We start from the raw sequence: 20937 nt of genomic DNA, 5'->3' as shown, positions 1-20937 counted from the left end.
CAGAATTTTATAAAATTTTATTTTTAGAGAATATAGAAAGATAAATTCTGTACCTATACTTGGTTCTATAAATTCCATGTTTCCATATGTTGCCTATTGTCAGAAACAAACTGTTCCTTATTTAAAAAAAAAAAAAAAGTTTTTCTTCCATATTAGGGAATTATTCAGACTTCTTTCCTTGGTTCCTATAATTCCAAACCAGTTGGAACATCAGTCTATTTTTGGTTTAAAGGAGCTTTTAAAATGTGAACATGATTTTTTTAAGTTTCTAAATCTCATAAAAATCAATTTGCCACATATATAGCAGCTATGGTTGTAAATATAGTGCAGTCATTGTATTGTAGAAAGACGAAGTTCTAATTTCCATATTACTGGCCCCACCCACCCCACCTTGTCCAGTCTGCATGTAAGAGGGCTGAAAAATGTAAATTCTAAAACATATAAAACAATATAAGGTTGTCATTTGTGGCTGTTTCTATCCAAGATGAATGTTGTCACCTGTATTGGAGTAAACTCTTGTTAGTTTCTGCGGGTTTTTTTGATCTTCCCACCGCATCCCATCGACTCACCACGAGAGGGCAATGGAGCGCTTGCTTTCAGCTAACAAAGCTAGAAATGGTTTTAATATCAGCTAAGTGTTTGAACTTGTTAAGGATTTATTTCTCCGCCTTCCAATTGCCGCACATGCAACCTCCGAGTTTCCACTAACAGCGAATAATAATCCAAATAAAGTTATTCTGAGGGAAAATATAGACAGACTGGTGCAGACAAGAGCTTTTGCCCAAATAAGGATCCCTTTTGTGCAGACCCCATGTGTTAGATAACCATCAACTGACAGTTGCTCATGAGTTAATAATGTTGGATGCTGAAATATGCATACCATGTGCTATAAAAGAGTTTGGAGGACAAAGACAAATACTTCGATAGTTAGACATCAGAAACATACCAGAGGTGTGCAGATTGCTTCACAGGACATAGGTTGAACCTGCCAAATCATTTCATCAAAATTACTACATTATAAGTATAATACAGTAGAATGTATGATATTCATTGCACATTTTGTCGATGTTGCAGAGATTTTGGTCTAAGCCTTTCTGCATGCTACTGCCTTAAATGCTATAGCAACTCCCACCTTCTAAGAAAAGAAAATATTTCCTAAGCTTATTTCTGTTTCCACCATTGTTGCTCTTTTATTTTTACAGTAGGAACCCATTTTACCAGCCTTTTGATTGGCATGTAGTGTTTGGAGGGCTGTTAATGTCTAGTTAGGTTTCTGTGTTGCTGCTGCCACAGGAATCAAAGAGTGAGGAGGTGGAGGGAATCAGCTTTGATTTTGGCTACTGTAACAAGTTGTTTGGGAGGATGGGACATAGGACCAGCTGAGCACTGGGCAGCCGCCGTCTCAGTGATGCCTGACGGTTTTTTAGTGCTAAGAATGATTGTGGAAAAAATGTATCTCCTCCCTGCCCCCAGAGTTCAAACCTTTTTGTTCTGTTCAACTTTTCTGGGCTTATTGGAATGCCAGTCTTCAATGAATAATCTCATATTTTGTCATAAATGGCACTTGAGGCAGGTTGGCAAAGCCAATGAGGCTATCTATGCCCCTGTATTTAGGCCTGACTATAACTGACCTCTCTATTTATTCTCAGATGAAATGTCCAAAAAGTCAGACCATTAACTTACTCAATAGTTGGAGATTAAGAAGTGTCTACTTTCAAGCAACTAAAATCACTCCAGCTCCATTTTCTCCTATTCAGTTTGTACTGCATGATGAAAATGGCTTACATTATACCAGACCCATATTGACAGCAGGAGAGAACAAGTTGTGAAATAAATAATTCGCTAGTTCCTTCCTCTCTTTCTCTCTCCCTTCTCTCTCTGTCCTTCTGTCTCTGCTCCAGTCTGTTGTCAAAGCTTAACATTTACTTTGACATCTTAGTTAAGGAAGTTAATGAAATAACATCTTCAGCAGGGCCATTTAGTAGCCTTGAGTCAATGATTACCAGATTTAAATTTCACAGAGGAGAGCCCTCAGCTTCAGCAAAATTTTTAGATACCATTATAACATTATATATGTGTGTGTAATATATATAAAACTATGTATAACATTTTTACATGACTACCCTCCATAACAGTGAATAAAATCTTAAATGTATTGAAACATTGAATCGTGACTTTTGCTGATTATTCTAGTTTCAGATGTTAATCTTGTTCTGTCTGCTCCTTAACACATATTTCCAAGAACATATCTATAATCATAACATTGAATTATTGACTACACCAGCATCGCCCAAGAGAAAGATAATGTGAGCCACATGTAATTTAAAATATTCCAGTAACCACATTTTAAAAGGTAAAAAGGAACATGTGGAGTTAATTTTAATAATACATTTTATTTAACCCAGTGTATTCAAAATATTATCATTTCAATATGCAATCAATATAAAATGTTATTAATGAGATATTTTACTTTTATGTTGTATTAAGTCTTGGAAATCCAGTGTGTATTTTGCACTGGCACTTCTCAATTTGGACTTGACATATAGTATTTCAGATACTCAAGGGACACAGGTGGCTAGCAGTGACTGTATCAGACACAGCAATTCTAAATAGTCATAGAAATGTTTTATCTTACACCGAAAAAATGTGAAGAAACTGTAACCTCTTCTGGGTTCATTGTTAGCTTTACGTTAGGGTGTCTGATGGTATCTGTGTGCTCTTTCTCTATAGTGTGACAAACTCTCCCTCCAATTGACTGATATCTCTAGCTTGCCCCATGGCTTATAATCTGCACTTAGTTAACATGTCACCAGGTATTATGAACCTTGTTGCTGCCTCTCCATGCCCACCCCAGGCCCCTTTCTCTTCTCATTCTGTACCCTCACCCCACCCTGCTCCAAGACACACACTCCTCTATACAATCTGTGAGTTTGCATGACTTTGTTGGTACCACAGAAGAGTTTTTAGTCATTTTCCAGTATCTTGGCTCCTGTACCTGCACAAACAAATGAAGCTCAGAGACCACTGAGGTACTTAGTTGGGGACGGTACTGATGCCCTCATAGGAAGGAAGGGTGAGAGGGATTTGCCTGAACAAAGAAAAATGTCTCCAAATCTCAGACAACCAAAAATAGTCATCTTTTACTTTTAAGTAAAAGACTATCCTACTATTCACATTATTCTTTCTGAAAGGTATAAAAGCACAAAGCGAGTGAAAAGTCCCCTTTCTGTACAAATTCCGTTTTGGATCTTTTTAAAATAAATTGGGAGCCTATCACTTGATGACTGTTTCTAAAGTGTATGTCTTTTAAATACTAAAATGTATCCCATGACATTCTCATCCAAGTATGTAATAAGTTAAATATCTCCATGTTAATCCACATATACACCAAAACCAAAACAAAAACAACCCATCTCTTTTACTTATTTCCAAGTGGGGAATGTTTTCTGTAGAGAGGGTAGCAAATCAGTTATCCTCGATGATGAAATGGAATATCTCATTTCCAAACCTGGAGAAATGGCTGAACAAGAATGTCCTGTTTATAAATGAGTTTAAAAAGTGTTCTGATATTTACTGCTCTCACAAGGCTATTCGACACAAAAATGTTGCTTTCACTTCTGTGCTGTCATGTTCAATAGTAACACCACAGAACATATCAATCATAGACTGGAATGAGCAGCTTTATTGATTTTAACAAACAGAAAAAAGAGAGAGACAAAAAATTAACTCTCTTTGTTTAAGAGGTTCTATCTGTATAACCTTCAGAAATTGTGGAAATCAAAATGCCTTAAAACACATTTCCAGAGCGCATCCTTAAACAGCCTTAAGAGAAAAGACAATTATCTTGTTAATATTGTATTTTACTATATAGAACCATACCAAGAAAGACTAAATCTGTATTTATAGCAGAGTTTTCAAAAAATGAAAACAGGAGCTATTTCAAAATCATAAGAAAAAAATACATAGTATAGCATTGAAACAACATGCTTATTCTGTAATAGTTTCTGTGCATGATCTCCATTGAGAGAGGAACCTGGGGCCTGGAAATGGCTCATGGACACCTGGCATCTGGAGAGATGAATAGGAGAAAGAAGTTGCCAGGTAAATGTGAAAGTGGGAGTCTGAGCCTTGATGGCATTTTGAGAGTCCACTTTTGGTTTTGCTGAATTTGTGACTTGACAGGACCTTGCAGCTAGCTGGTGGGTGGCATGGGCAGAGAAATCAGACCGTTTGCGTACAGTATCAGCTCCTAGATAGCACTGCCGCACACCCTTAGGCACCGAGCTAAGTCCTAAGATGTCCACTCTGCCCTGCTGTCTCTTTATAGAATATGTGGAATTCTGGCCAGGTGTGGTGGCTCACGCCAGTGGTCCCAGCACTTTGGGAGGCCAAGGCGGGTGGATCACGAGGTCAGGAGATCGAAACCATCCTGGCTAACATGGTGAAACCCCGTCTCTACTAAAAATACAAAAAAAAATTAGCCGGGCTTGGTGGCGGGCGCCTGTAGTCCCAGCTACTCCAGAGGCTGAGGCAGGAGAATGGCGTGAACCCAGGAGGTAGAGCTTGCAGTGAGCCGAGATCGTGCCACTGCACTCCAACCTGAGCAACAGAGCGAGACTCTGTTTCAAAAAAAAAAGAAAAGAATATGTGGAATTCCAAGACAAAGGAGTCTTTCCATAGGCTCCTGATCCTCAGGAAAACCTAGGCTGTGGTCTTATCCATGCTGTGGTATATAGACCCCATTATCCCAAAGATGCGTAGGCTCTTGCACAGCAGGTATGAGCTACCACTTGCACCTCTTACAAGGGGACCCTCCACCGAGAATAGATAGCCAAATAGACGAGAGAGAAGGTGAGAGTTGGAAAGGTCTGGCATAGATTTCAATCTCTTTTCCTAGTTCCAGAATTTTCCCCTAGAGAATCAATCCTCTGAAAAACCAGACTCTCTCCTCACTCCTAGATTCAGCTCCCAGATTTTCCCCTTGTTTCTCAAGCAGTAGTGAAAAGCATCTATAATCCCCTTCTTTGCCAGTGTGTTTGTGGACAACCCTATTACACAGACTTCTAGAACATTTTTTTTTTTTTTTTTTTTTGAGACGGAGTCTCGCTCTGTCACCCGGACTGGAGTGCAGTGTCCGGATTAGAACATTTTTATATTACCTTGGAATTCACTACATGATTTCAGAACAATATTTAAATAACATGTGATCATTTACATTTCTCCCCTGCCTCAAGACACAGTGGGGGAACAAAGATAGAAATCTGCCTATCACTGCTGGTAAAGCTGACTTCAAAAAAGGCTTGCTTGTGTTTTAATGGCAAGAATGCACGGAGTCACATGCTTTCAAACCAATTAGCAATACAGATGAGCTAGGAAGTCCTGTTCCATTTACGGGTTGGGGGAAGGGTAGAAGTAAAATAATCTGTGTTTTTAAGTGTTTCTGAGAAATGAAGACCTCCAGGGCAGAGAGAGAAGGCAGATCAGGAAATAGCTATGCAAATCACATGCCTAAGAAATTACTAAAACCTTGATCAGGAGCATTAATAATTACTCCAGCATTCACAAGTATGAAACAGAGTGAGTAAGACTGGGCATGTTTTGGAATGGATTACAAAAGTGTTTACTTACATGGTTTGTTGAGCAGTCAATGAAGTCCATGGCTGTTTTGGACTTAAACTACCCAAGCAATCCAGGTATAACAAAGGCAGTAATACATTACTCTCATTAGTGACTATTGGGGCTCTCAATGATTTTGACAAAGAGGCAAAGTGACGACCTCATATAAAGCCAGCTTCTTCTTCTTTTTTTAATGTTCTTTCTAACACTACAACTGCTCACCCTTCCGGCAGGAAGAACAAGGACGGATTCTGTGCAGAGTTCATTGGAAATGTTAAATTGTAGTTTGTGGTTCAAGCAGTGTAGGGGTATGACTTGGGCAAAAAGCACACTTCGAAACTCAAAGTCCAGGTCTTCATATCGCATGATATCCAGTGTGATGAGTGTAAATTTCTCTAGGGCGCATCCATCCATTGGTGTTTGGGGTTTTCTGGTCTTGATGACATTTGAATGTGGAAAGTGTTTAAATCTGGCTGGGTTCTGGGCTCAGTTGCGTTTTTTGTTTGTTTGTTTTTAAGAGACAGGGTCTCACTCTGTCACCCAGGCTGGAGAGCAGTGGCATAGTCTAGACTGACTGCAGCCTCAAACTCCTGAACTCAAATGATCATCTCACCTCAGCCTTCGGAGTAGCTAGGACTACAGGCACATGCCACCACACCCAGTTAATTTTCATCACAACAGGGGTCTCATTACATTGCCCAAGCTGGTCTCAAATTCCTGGCCTAAAGCAATATTCCTACCTGCCAAAGTGCTGGGATTACAGTCATGAGCCACCACCAGGGCTTCATCTTTTTAATGCCTTTATTTGAGAAAAAATTAATTACTCTTAAGAGGAAACTGTCAGAACAATTACCAAATAATAAAACTTTTGCAGTATTGTGTTTCCATGTCTATTGTTTAAAATTCATCATCAGAGTTAGAATGTCCTGCAGGATCAAGTTGTGCTTGTCAATGGCCCAGTGTGTTTATATCTCAGACAATACAATTGCTTCTCAAGCATTTCTGTTGGGTGTGGAAGACTGATTTTGGGAAACCAGAATAAAAATAAACTTGAATATTTCCTAAATTCGTATGTGATCAGTGTTTTGTGAATTTGTAGAAAGGTTCAAACAATTGAATAGAAGTTTAATACCAATGGTCACTATATGAAATATAACTGTGGATTTGAAATAAAATTTCGGGGACTTATTTATGAATTTTAAATATTGGCTTTAAGTTAAAGCCAAAATGAGGTCTGAGAGCTTCTAGTTTTCTTTTGTCTCCCCACATATTTGAAAACTGAAATTCTGTAAGAGATTATCTGTGAAATGCCTTTCTTTTATTACACCCATAAATTTTAAGAATGGCTTTGATCAAGCCTTCTGCCATTCTTGGTTTATAAGTCTTTTACTCATACGTTAATAACTTTAAAAACATTCTTTCTATTTTTGTTGTAATGAAAGAGGAAGTTTCTAAATAGTTAAAGGGGAAACATTGAAAATAGAACACAGTAAATGATAATAACTAAATTAGGGTAGGTTCCTCCTCCTCCCCCCTGAAAGAGCAATGCTCCATGCTGAAACTTACCAGGGTATTTTTTTTTTTTTTTTTTTTTTTGAGACTTGCTCTGTTGCCTGCCGAGGCTGGAGTGCAATGGTGCGATCTCCACTCACCACACCCTCCGCCTCCCAAGTTCAAGAGATTCTTCTGCCTCAGCCTCCCGAGTAGCTGGGACTACAGGTACATGCCACCATACCTGGCTAATTTTTGTATTTTTAGTAGAGACAGGGTTTCACTGTGTTAACCAGGCTGGTCTCGAACTCCTGACCTCGTGATCCACCCGCCTCAGCCTCCCAAAGTGCTGGGATTACAGGCATGAGCCACCGCGCCCAGCCGGTATTTTAAGATTATTGTCTGTAAAGAAAATGTACCAGAGAATTGATACCCTCATAGGAAAAGCATTACAGAAATGCAGGGTATTATCAGTAACGCATACTATACATAGAACAATGTTTGTCTACCCTAATACTGTGATCAGTGGAGTTTTGTTTTCTGGCTCGTGTTTAAAAGACACACACAACTTGCAAATCGAATGAGTTAACGCTCTGCCGACTTCTCTAGACATTGACCTCGGGGTTCAAAGTCTTAGGAAAATTGTACTGGTTTTCCATTCCCCTGATTCCAGTCCCTACCAACAAGCAAGTCCTATCTCTTCAGTGGAAGCTCACAAAGAATTTCTCGAGAGAATATGTAGCTGTGTTGGCAACAAAATTCTCTCTGCAAAATGGGAAGGAAGAGTTGTTAACTGATGAGTCAATCCAGCTTTTATAGCAGTTTATCTATCTTCGTGGTATTTCCAAGAGCATAAATGCTATTAAAAAAAAGAGATGGTCATGACAGGAAGAACACAGTAGAAAAAAACAGGAACATTTAAGCCAAAAGCAATTTACTTTGCCAGTAACTGGTTACATTTCCCTTTGTTTTATTATTATTATTGTAAGAGTTGGGGTTGACATAAAAGTTTCCCACACCTGCACTGCCCTGCCATGTAACTTGTGTGAACCCATAGTGAAATAAATATATAAACAAATTGTCTGCAACTCTGAGCTTCTAGACCCTTTAAGGAAAACAAACTTGTTTTGCTATATTGTTGAGAAAATAGACTATAATTCATTAATAGTGGAAGGCGTTTAAAAAGAAAAAAAAAAAAAAACACCGGTTAGCTGTCAGAGTAGCCTGGAGCTCTGGAGGTAGCTTGATTCTCTGAGGATTAACACCTATAGAAATAGCAGTGACTTCACAAAGGTGAATAGTTGTTAATTTCTTGGCACTGAGTAAGAGGAACAGATGGGCAGTCAGAGGGGAAAGATTTTTTTTTTAAACCACAGAGATCTTTCACTGATTAGGCAGAAGAGTCAGTGGCCCACTGGTTAAGGGGTAATATGTAGGGGTCTCTGACTAAGTTTTATTGGCCTTAGTGGAAGTCTTGCCACCTACTGCTGGGTCAAGACTAATGGGGACCCCACTTGCTATCAATTCTATCTGTGGGACAGTGTTTCCTGTCTGGGGTGGGCTGCAGCACCCTCATGCTATGTAGTACTTGAGTGTCTTCATTTGGGGAGAGCTTCCTGGTGACTGCCAGCCCAAGTTAGTATGAATACTTCATTATGAGGCAGTGTGTGTGTGTCTGTGTGTGTGTCTATTAGAGATAAGTTGCTTAAAGCAGGGGCTCTGGATGAAGTCCAGTTGCTTGTGTTGAAGTCCTTCTGCTACCAGTAACCATTTGTATGGTCGGAGACAAGTAATTTCATCTCTGTCTCAGTTTCCTGGTCTGTAAGATGGGGATAAGGATCATGCCTTCCTCTTTGGCTTGCTGTGAGTTTTAGTGCAGTTATTGTATGCAAAGCACCCAGAAGAGTGACTTGTACAGAGAAAGTGCTCAGAAATGGTTTGCTACTATTATTATTCACTTAGCTACTCTTATTATTCATGTATAATACTGAAAACATTCATGCAAAGAGTATTTACTGAACTCTGTGATAAGCCAGGCCAGTGAATTATATACACATGTAACAGTAATAGTACGTCTATTGCTTTGCACTTATTTTTTTTTCTAATAAAACTGACTGGAGCCAGATATGCCATCAGTAAGGGTACTGCTCTCTCCTTAGCAGAGCTTTTTCTTGGTAGAGATCTGTCTCACCTAAAGAACAAGAGCTGGTCTAATTCTGGAGTCTTAGGATTTAGGTTCTGTCAGTAAGTACTTAGTACATAGCACTGAGCTTTCAAGGAGAGGGCAGGTATAGGTCCTCGCAGAGTGGCTGGAAGGAGGTGGGGTTGTCTCTTCCATAAGTGAATTAAAGTCCACAGACCCACCCCACTCCTACCCACCAGCACACCATAATGCACCTGTTTTCACTCACTGACCTAGCAAATGACAGATTATGACTCTAGTGGGAAAAAGATGTGGCCTGGGGACCAGAGTTTTTGCTGTCCCCAAAGCCAGCCCTTCAATACCAAAACTTTACCTGGAGTCTTCTGAATCCAAAAGGTCTCTGATTGGATTGCAGGGGCACCTATCCAGTCCTTTGTGCTCCATTCCTCCCTGTACTTTGAATATTTGTGCTCGTCAGGGTGTTTGTGCATTGCATGTGGGGACTAGATTATAGCCTTACTGAGATACCAAAGGCCTTACGTTTCCTGTCTCCATTCCCAGTGCAACCTCAAGTCACCGGTTTATGTTTCCAGAGCATAAGCATAAGTAGTAAAGGTGAATGCAGTTTTACAAGTGCCCAGTGTGACAAGTATACCACGTGTGAGGTTGGTGAGATCAGTCTATGAGGACAGGAAAGAACACTATGTGGACATATTTATTTCCATTGGTCACTTTTTCATTCAACAAATGCATGTTATGCAATGCTGCCTTTTGGGTATTGTGCTGGGCAGATAAAAGACACATCCCACAGGGTCTTGCCCTTAAGGATTCTCCAGTCTAGTATAATAATATGCCAGAAACCACAGCTAAAAGTACAAGGAGTACAGTGATATGTTCCATAAGAGAAGGAGAGAAAAAAAGTTCAGAGGGGAGAGTAGGAGAGGAATTTAATTTTGAGCCCTGAGTGACTGGTAAGATTTGGTAAGATTTGCCCAACCATACCTGAAATACTGAAGTACTTGCCTTAGTAAGAACAAAGGGCTTTTTCTCTTGATCAAATCCCATTTAGAGTTTACGTTTGTGTGACCAGAATATTAGGTGCTAGTCTGTTCTAAATTTGTAATTCTCAGAATCTGCTGGGGGAGTACATGTTTTCTCTGGGTTCTGAAAACAGCTCAAAGAATGGAGAAAATAAACCCAGTTTGGGGATGACTTCTTGTCAGTTCCCGGAACCTTTGCCTTTTTTAAAAAACAGCATGTTCGATGCAAGTTCTATCGAAAAGACCTTTGGGATTTGAAAGCTTTTCTAGAAATAAATGCCTTTTAGGTTTAAGTGCTTTTCGCCAAAATGTTAGGAAAGGAAGATCATAGTAACAAATCTTAGAACAGAGGGGATACTGTTTTGTTTGTTTTAATGAAATGCCTCAGACCTGCTACCCCAAGTTCTGTTTGTCAGCTTTCTGCTCAGCTATTATTTTGATAAGGGACTTGAAAGTACATCCTTCCCTCGTGGTCATTAAAGTCTTAACACTTGGGTCAGTTGTGGAAACACTTCTGTGCTACACAAAGTCTTCTAAACAAAACAAACAGTCCATGCCCTGGCTCCAGGCTGCGGACCGTGTCAAATTCATGGAACGTGGCATCGTGCTCTGACAAGGGGAGCAAGAGGTCAGGATCCACAAAACAGGCCGGATGAAATCACCAACCCCGTGCGGGGAGGTGGAGAGAGCAGAGCCCTCCCTGCCAGTCTGGCAACTCCAGCAAAGTCCTCAGGCTCATCCCACACACTCGGTGCTAGTCACTGCTGTGTGTTTACATGAGTAATGGAGCTGCCGGGGGAGGGGAGTTGTAAGCAGAGCGCTGAGCCTCGCAGCTCGCATTCGGAGGGAAGCTGACATCCACACCAAGTCGAGACTTCCAGGGATGTGGCCGGGGAGCAGTCACATGCTGTAGCTTTCATGAGCACAGACATCAGTCAGGCAGATGTTTGTCGACTGGAATGGGTAATCGCTACTTTCTCTTTGCTTGATTTTTGTTTATGAGCTTGTTTACCTTTGGTAATTCCAGCCTGGCTTTCTGGGATGGACTTTCAGACCAGCGTTTAGGGGAATGAGAGGAGAGAGCGGGTGTGGGAAGGGGATCCTAAGCCCTAAAGCCTCTTTTTAAACTTTTGCCTCTCTGATTCTAAAGGCAGCTCTGCTTTACTGAGCTTTTACCAACAGTAAAACTGTTATCCGGAGGAGAAAATCAAATTAGTAGGATTACCTGTGTTTGTAAAATGAGTACAATGTAAAAATGTCCTAAAACCACTGGTTAACTGCCTAAGTAAGATTAACAACAGTTAAGAAGGTTCATGTTGTTTAGATGTGACATTGTCATAATCACTCCTTAAGTAATAAAAAGTGTGGGTACCTTGAAAGGTCTGAACAAAATTGTTTAGGGTATAATTGATTAGCTTGGAGTCGTTCTGGGGTTGGTTGGTTGGTTAGTTGGTTGTTTTTAATTTGGCTTGACTTGGGTGACTGATGAAGTTAAATGTGAAAGCTGATGCCGGATAGTCATAGCTCTCAATAAACAGCAGCCTTTCCTCCCGACTTTCTGTATAGATCTTAAAAGGAACCAAGTTGCTCAGCATCAAGGATGAAATAGAACTTTGATTTGTATCTTGTCTTTTCAAAAGTGTAGCCCCCATGGAATCAAGCCAACCCCAGTGTAATCTTTGGATGTTATTTTAAATAAGCCTGAAGGTCTTCATAAAAATATATTGAAAAGGAAAAGAGAGCATGCTGATTTAAATGTATCTGCCAGATTTGTTGAGATTTGAAACATGCTGGTTACGGTATTATTAGTAAATATATGTAATAATATTTTCCAGCTTGCTGTTGTGAATGCTTCTCTCTCTTTAGCTATCTCTCTACTTATCTGTATGGTAATTTGAGAGAATGCCCTTGTCTCTGAATATTTTGTAAAAGAGATGTTTTCAACATTTCATTACTATGATACCATAAGGGCAGGCATGTCACTTAGGTTTTGAAAGCAAGATACAAAACAAAACCAAAGATTGAGCTCAAAGCCTGGCTCAGTTTTTCAGCCCCAAATGCTTCTTGTCAAACAACGTGGAAGGACATTTTTCTTACCATGATCCTTTAGAGCTAAGAGCTTCGTGTAACTTATATTAATTAGACATGTTAAAGCTAAATAGATTAGCTTTGGGAAGTATGTACAGAAATGTATACTCTACCAATATGTAAGCATTCAGAGAGAGAAGCGTGTAATAATGAGGGCTGCTTGCCAATATATGTACATTTCTCTGAACAATTAGAAGGGATCACTGTAGTGAGATTCTGGGTCTTTAATAAAGAAACCCATGCAAATGAAAATGTGTATCAATTGTTTTCCATTTGTTTTCAGCGCCAAATCTTAAAGGCAGACCACGCAAAAAGAAACCATGCCCACAAAGAAGAGATTCATTCAGTGGTGTTAAGGATTCCAACAATAATTCCGATGGCAAAGCCGTTGCCAAGGTACGGTCGTTCACTCCACAGTATTCATTTCGTTGCATCTTTTTATTTTTGCTTTTTCTCTTTATCTCTCTGTGCCTGTGTCTTGGAGGCAGTTTTCAATTCAACATCTGACTTTGGTATTCAGAGCTTTTGAAGCTCTATGCTGTGCCTGTTCCTGCCACCTCCCTTCCCCCTGGTTGCTGTGGGGTGGGGGAGGTAGGCATTTTGATTAGTCAACAGAAAGACTTCCTACCTCCCAGTTTGGCCTGTTATGAGTAAAGGACAGATGATTAAGCACCCACGTCATTGAGGCTGAGATTTCATAGTGGGTGACACAATGACATAGTTTACTCTGCTTGTGTCAAAAATAGACCAGCTGAACCGTCCTCTTTCTGAATGTGTTCATCTAAATGTGTTTTGGAGATTAACAGAGGATGAAATTAGAAATAGCTAGAATTAATCATTTTAGTTATGTATTTTTCAAAGTCAGTTCTAATTTACATTAGACTAAAATCAAAGATCCATAGCAAAATATTTAGATGTATACATATGCCTACAAGCATTTATATACTTTTAAAGATCTCTGTTAATCCTGAATGAAAGTAAATTCTACACTGTTGTTCAGGACCCAGGTCCATTTTTTGCCTAAGCATTCTTTGGAATCTTGAAAGTGCATGCCTAAAGTATTTAGCACAACAAAGGGTAAAGTATCACTATATTTTTAGACTTACCTTTCTGACTTTTGTGGGCTTGGGTCAGATTTCCATGGTTCTGTTTACTGCATTTAGGTGTTATTTTTGTGCTAAAGACAGCAATAGTCCCTTTAGGATTTTAATTGAAGAAAAGATTTCAGCTGATACCAGTTTCCAGATGAAAGAATCAAAGAACTAAACTTCTGAAAATGGGACCATTTTGATTAGTGGTGAATTTGGAAGAGTCTGATGTAGAAAAAAAAAAAAATGAATTCAGTTCTGTGTTGACAGTCTACTGTTTCTCTGTCATGTACTCTACCTTCTTTCCAGTGTAATGAAGTAAATCTTATACTTTCATATTCTAAAAAATTTTATCTTTAAGCATCTTTGTTTCGTTAGGAAATTCTAAGGACTTTTTGCTTAGAATTTCTAAATACTTCTAAGATTCCAAAGGGTTAAGAAGAGATCAACCAGGAGAAATGTGTATTTTCCATTTTCTGGCTGAAAACAAATCTCTTTCCCTAAAGTTATTTTTGTTCTGCACATTTAACTTTCTGCTAGTTAACTCCACATGGATACCATGAATGACATTTTCTTGTAAGTTGGACACCTCAGACCTAGAACTGTCTACCTAGGACTTTGGTTTCCATCGTCTTGAAGGATGTCAGCAGGAACAGTTCATTCCCTACTATGTAGTTTGCAAGATCCTGCAGAATGGAGCAAGAAGGTTTTAAGACCGTAACATTCAGCAGAGCTTGCACTGCCCATGCCTTCTGTTGGTGCCCAGCCCATCCTTCTTGGTTGACAGCATGTGTTTACTGCAGCATATTCTGTACCTGAGCCCAGCAGGATAAAGCTCCTTTCCATGCCACGTGGAATCACTACCACCATCCTTATGCCTCTGGGAATTTTACAGAACTTGTACAATTGATCTGAAGGAACAGATCTCCAATGTTTCTCTCCATGGAAGGCAGCTCAGAACTCACTGTTGGGTTCACAAAGCCGAGAAGAACAAGAGCCTGCTGTAAAGATGGGCTGTATTTGATGTTCACTGACTTCTTAACAAGAAGGATAGAAGTCAGTCCTGGGTTTTCTAAGTGATGCCTTTACCCCACCCCTGCAACAGTGCTGCCCGTCAGCATCTTTACAAAGAGATGGATCATTCTTCCACCGTTGGTGTTCAGTGGAGAACAGATGAATGTCATGCTGTAGTCAGCTCCTAGGGACTGGTCTAATGGCTTGGCTCTTTTCAGAGTCTTAGATTATAGTCATGCCTTGGCCACTTCCAGGGGGTCTGGCAAGACCACTTAAGCAAAAACATCAGTATGTATGAAGTGTGACGAGCTTGTCCGTTGGCACCAACAGACAGATGTAAAATCCCTGCAGAATGAACAAGCCACATCTGGGACAAAGACAGTCATTAAAAAGCATGTGTGCCTTCATGTGGTCTTTTCTCATGAAACACTACAGTATAGATTATAAGTCTGTGACCACCTAATCATCTGTTGAATTGGAAGCAGCATATTAGAGGACAGTGAGCTGTTTGACTTTGTGACCAAGACCCGTGTGACTGTTTCTTTTTAAAAGTGCCTCAAACAGACCATTTCTAACTAAGCACCCACTTCATGCAGCTCCACACAGCAAAACTCTTACAGTGGGACCCACTGGGTTTGTTGTATTCATGACTGGAAAAATAAGTCAAGTGATTTGCCGCTCGCCATCAAAACATGGCACCCCTTCAATGAGAACATGAAAACTAGCTTTGCAAGACCATGTTTTCCAAGGTAGAGAAAATTACATGGCTTCCCAAAGATAGCAAGTGTCATGTGGGGAGGAAAATACCAATTCTTTGAAGATATCATGACTGTGTTCAGCCCAAATCCTGCCATTTTTTCTGGAATCATCTTAAACCAGTGAACCTGAGGCCCAGGACTTTCATAGAGTGATCTATAACAGAAATCTTGGCATAGAACCCTAATAAAAGGCCTACATTGATAGAAGGCAAATTATTTTTAATATCCCATATGCATTTTCTGAAGGGCAGAAGTATATTACAGGTGGTTTATATTCTAAAGGGAACACAAAAAGGGAAACTCTGGTGGGAAGTGTGTTCATTTAAATCATGAACATACTTTCTATATTTCACAAATGTGATACTTTCATTATTTTCAATATTTTTCCACTCATTTAGTCCTCAGAACTATTCCCAGGGATGATCATTTTTGCTTTACTTGCTTTACTAAGGAAGAAACTGAGGGTCACCTAGCAAGTTAGCAGCCAAACCAAGATTAGAACTCTAGCTTTTTGTATTGCTGGTTCAGCACATCTTACTGCCCCAGTTGAAGGCTGGATTAGTTATAACTCAATCCCATGGAAGGACGTGGTTAATATCAAATAGGTGGTGGATCACTGAAAACGTTAAATGTTGATTCTTTAATTAGCACCTCCTCAATCATTTTGGAAACCCCAAAGCAGTTAGTGAGCTCAACAGGTGTATGGTGTTCAGGTCAGGAAAAACAGATCTAGTAATTAATTGTCACCATCAAAACACTGGGCTTTCTTAGGTCAACATGAAGACTGGCTCCCATTTCTACTACCACCTGCACTATAATAATTTCATAGATTGCAATGCTGAGAATGCTTTGGGTAAATGGAAAAACAGATAGAAAGGAACTTGATTTAGTCCTACCCAGAATCAGAATCATACCCTAAAGAGCTCATTTATGTGAACTGAAAAAAAAAAAAAAAAAATGTATCAAGCTAGAACAAGAAAAGAAGCCTCTGTCCACTCGTTCACTTCTTACTAAGTACCTAGCCTCCCCAGGAGCCGCATGCCCACTGAGATTCAGGACAGAGTTCAGTAGGCAGCAGCCTGGCTTCACTTGGAGCCTTTGCTATGTAGCAGGGAGTCTCGGTTACTTTGGACCTGGTTCATGCACCCCTCTGTGTCTTCCTTCTGTTTCTGAGTGTTTCTGCATAGATGAGGAAGAGAGTTAAGCCGCTCTCTACACGCCAAGGAGCTCAAACCTCATTCTCCTTTTAACAGTGGTTCTTCTGACCTAATAATATAGGTAGTTGGCCCATTATCACTGCACATTTAAGACTCACTTCGTTTTATACACAAACCTGAGAGATCTACTTCTTTATGCTATAAGATTAGGGTTTGGAGCGGGGCAGACCTGAGTTCTAAACCCAGAGGGTCTGCCCCTTCCAAACCATACATGACCTCACTAAGCTCTAGTTTCCTCAACTGTAAAATGTGGCTAAATATCTCCCTTTTACAATTCTTAAGAACACTAAGGCAGAATATGTGAAACCCACAGCACTGTATCTAACTCATTGTAGGTGCTCAATTGAAAACTGATTTCCTTCCCTTTTGCTCAATATACAATAGAAGGAATGGAACTCCTTGACACATTGGAAACCCCCTAGATTTGTCTTTTACTTTTCATTTGATAAGTCACATTTCTAAGTGGTAGGCTTCATAATGCCTGGTAATAAGACAGGCTTTTTAATTGGAAGTTTGTTTTGATTACCAATTTAATATTTGTATTAAGAGTGTCAGAAAAGTATAACATTTAAAACCACAAGGCTGCCTGGGCTTAAATTCCAGGCTCCCCGCTTACTAACTAGGGCATGATCTTGTGATGTTGTACATGCTGCTCATCCTGTCTCCCTCCGTTTCCTCATTTCTAATATGAAAATAATAACTACCTCATTCGGGTTGTGAGTATGAAATAACACATAAACAGCGTTGAGAATAGAGCCTGGCTGCCCAGGAAACACTCAGGAAGGGGTGGGAGGCAATACAAATTAAAACTGGAGTGATATTATGATTTCAAGAAGCCATTACATTATAGATTTCATCAGAACTTTAGATCCAACAGCCTAAAATTTGGCCGTAAAAAATGATGACAACATAAAGTTTCACAGGATGTTCGCCTTAATATAATGTTACAGAGTACAAAATCTACATGGAAAAATTGTTTTAGTCCTGTTTCCACAGCCCCTTAAAAGTTAAAATCTTACCTAGAAGCCCCATTGAATCAGTTTCATAGGAAGTTTTATCTTTGCAGGACCAGTCGAAGGATATTAAACTTTGTATGTTCACTTGAGAGAATAGGCAATGAGGAGCTCTTGCAGAGAATGCACTTTCCTTTACTAAATAAGCATAGTCTTTTATGTTCTAAATGCTTAGGAAGAAGGAGCTGCAGGGAAAGAAAAAGGGTTTGAAATCCTGAAATGGACAGCGTTGTAGAATATGTGGGACATTTTTATTCATAACATTTCCCCAGCACTTGCCCTCTTCTCTCCCGATGTCAGTTACAGAGATGTAAAGAATATTGGAATGTACACATTCCCCATGGGTGCACTTGAACTCAGAGTCTGACCCTTTGTACTTCCCCCTTTTACAATTAAAATAGCTCAGCAACTTAGCGTTATATTTAACGACCATCAAAGGCCTCTTGTAGAACGTGGCAGTGAGGAGGGAACGTTAGGTTAGCCGCTCGATATGCCAAGTTCCCTATCTGCCTACAGTGTGGAAGGAAGAACATCTGGAGCCTTTACCGCCCTTTATTTTTTAATTATGGAGCTTTATACTCACTCTTCTTGGGTTTTTAGCTGACCTCTACTCTTTCTTCTGTGGCAAGTTAACATCTTATTCTTAGAGCTGACTGATAAAGCAAGAAGCCCTCGTTAAACAGTGAGATCTTTGTTTCCTACTGAGGGTGTACCCCCGCATCACCCTTGGGTGGCAAACAGCAGAGGTCTTGCTGGTATTGCTGATGCCAGCATCTGCTGGTATTGACTTGTTTTTCAAGGTTGCTGGAGAGAATAGCAACAAGAATGGTTTACTACAAAGAAATAGACCTGCCTTTCATTTTGATACAAAGTATGAAATATGGTACTATTTGTTAAGGAGGCAGGGTTTGTTCAAGGACATTAACTGATGCTTCTCCTTAAGAAAATAAAATGTATTAATATAGAGAGACAAAAGAATGTTTCTACCAGATACCAAGCCTTATCTCTCATTTCATATCAACATACTTGTCAGGAGTCTAAAAGAAGCTGGCATAGTTTGGCAAACTATGACCCTCTTGTTGGCAATTTCTGTCAATAAAGTTTTATTGGAACACAGACACACCCATTTGTTAACATATTGCTGATGCCTGCTGTCCTACTAGAGTTGAATAGTTGCAACAGAGACTGTGTGACCCAGAAGCCTACAGTATTAATGATGTGACCCTTTACAGAAATTTGACATCCCCTGGCCTCAGACAATTCATCTTCAGTGATGCCTCTGAAAAGCTATTAAAAGCAGGGATAATTTACTGGTTCACCCTTAGCACTCACTGAAAAGTGTCGCTGGCTCTGTCACTAGCTCTGTCTTGGTAAGCATCCCAGGGCTGTGCCTCATCTGATGTGGCATATTTTCCCTTTTCCAGGTGAAATGTGAGGCCAGGTCAGCCTTGACCAAGCCGAAGAATAACCATAATAACTGTAAAAAAGTCTCAAATGAAGAAAAACCAAAGGTTGCCATTGGCGAAGAGTGCAGGGCAGATGAACAAGCCTTCTTGGTGGCACTTTATAAATACATGAAAGAAAGGAAAACGCCGATAGAACGAATACCCTATTTAGGTTTTAAACAGAGTGAGTATACTTGTTTTCGTTTCTGAATTGTCAGAGCTGCTCAGCTTCTTTGAACTGGAAAAAATAATTTTGACTCAGGATTATGTTGAAATCCTAATCTGGGGATAGTGCTCTCTGTTTATACTAAATCCATAAATGTTCCAAGCCAAGAATTTTTTCCCTGCCTTTTTCCGCTACATTGTTCCCTTCTGGGACAGTTGCAGTGAGATATTTATAGGCTTGAATCCACTGATTATGACTGGAAATAGACATGTTGAAAGTTTCTCATTTTCTGTTTTGTCAATCTTGAGTGTCTGTGACGCCTTTCTTGTGAGATAATAATATGACGTAGCTTTATCAGGCACAGATGTTGCCTGTGAAAAAAAACAGCTTTTAAAAGGAGGACATTTAAAGATGGACAAAAGAACCACGAAGAGAAAACACATTTCCTAAGCCCCAAATGTGTTAAAAGATAACAAAAATCCAACTTCAGAGAAAACAATAAATAGACAGATTGGAACAGGGGGCCTAATTTTGGATTACCTTGACATGTACATTTAAATGTAAATGTCATAGTGTATTTGTAAGGAGAATGGGAAACTCATAGCCAAACAGAATTCCAAATCAAAAGAGAAGAAATTCAGATCCTGCCTTGATTTTGCAACTGAATATATATGTTGCCTCTGTCTGGATTTAGTGGTGCACAAAGCGATGAGCCTCTGGCTTGAAATAGTATTTTCTCCAAACGTATCTTCCTAGATTAAAAACATGTGTCATTTTGATGAAGAATGTCAAACCTGTGTGTTTTACATAACAATTTACATACCTAATAGCAATTGGCACTGATTGCAAGAGAACACTCGCAGCCATTATAAACTTATATAACTACGAATGATTACAATGTTTGTCTGAAAACTGGTTGCTTGAAATAGAAGTAAAATTAATGTACTATGAACAGCTTTGTTGCATTATGCATTGGTTCAGATTAAATCAAGGCCGAGGCAGGGCTCTTGATAGCTCTGAAGTGTAGTGTAAGGTTCAATGAGGCTTTGCGAACATATTGTGTCAAAGAGCCTTTAAAAAAAAAATCATTTTATTCTTCCTTTTCCTTACCAAGGAATCACTTGAAGTTCAATTTTCCCCTCATGTAAAAGAATCAAATCCATAGCAGTCCCATTCCATGGTATTTGGTATAAATGAACAGGGTTGCTAGCGATTTGGTATAGTTGTTTAACAGCATAAACATATACAAACTCTGTAAAGAGAAATCTGTTTGAAAAAAATATATTTGCAACATCCCACAGGCCAGTTAGGGGACTAAGTGAGTTCATGACTCAATTCCTCTCTGAATGAATGTCTTCATTCCCTTTTATCTGTTGTATCACTGTGGCCTCCATGTGAAATATTTGTTTTCCTACTCACTGCCAGCCACCACATGTTGGTGAAATACTGTATGATCCTTTAATACAGTGCTGCCATCAGACATTCTATTAAGAAGGTAATCATATATTCAAGTGGCTGTTATTTATTGATTATAGAGAGTTCTTATCTGAGAGAAGCTCTATATATTACTGTTTAATCAATGACTTCTTTCTAAGGGTCGAGCAAGACCAACCCCAGTTTTGAAAGCCTACACTTTTTCCCAAAGACACCTAATTTAGCTTCTCTTGCTCTGCTGATGACAGTAGGACTAAAACTCTTGCCTTTATCCTAAAAGTAGAACCATTTTTGTAGCTTTATGACTGTTTCTTAAGAAATGTTTTAAGTGGTAATAATAGATTCTGTTGTTGAATGCCCTTTGGGCAAATTGTTTCCTAAGAACTTAGCTCTCTGGGGTACATTAGTATTTCTTTTTTTTCTC

At 39.5% G+C, this 20937-nt stretch overlaps 1 protein-coding gene across 2 annotated transcripts in view; it reads left to right on the top strand.

Moving 5' to 3' along the window:
- ARID5B (AT-rich interaction domain 5B) overlaps window positions 1-20937 on the top strand; it is a 99114-nt gene that overhangs the window by 39540 nt on the left and 38637 nt on the right. Inside the window, exons 1-3 of one of the 2 annotated variants that reach the window (XM_017855492.1) lie at window positions 10869-11253; window positions 12662-12774; window positions 18893-19097. In XM_017855492.1, coding sequence (XP_017710981.1) covers window positions 11250-11253; window positions 12662-12774; window positions 18893-19097 — 322 coding nt within the window. In that variant the 5' untranslated portion in view covers window positions 10869-11249. Of the gene's footprint in view, window positions 1-10868; window positions 11254-12661; window positions 12775-18892; window positions 19098-20937 lie in introns of those variants that run through there. The other variant, XM_017855491.1, reaches the window with a different exon arrangement.

Source organism: Rhinopithecus bieti, unplaced genomic scaffold (genome assembly GCF_001698545.2).
Source record: "Rhinopithecus bieti isolate Rb0 unplaced genomic scaffold, ASM169854v2 scaffold_39703, whole genome shotgun sequence".
In the NCBI taxonomy this organism is placed as follows: domain Eukaryota; kingdom Metazoa; phylum Chordata; class Mammalia; order Primates; family Cercopithecidae; genus Rhinopithecus; species Rhinopithecus bieti.
The sequence above is the reverse complement of the archived record's forward strand: the minus strand, read 5'-3'. Positions and strand labels throughout refer to the sequence as shown.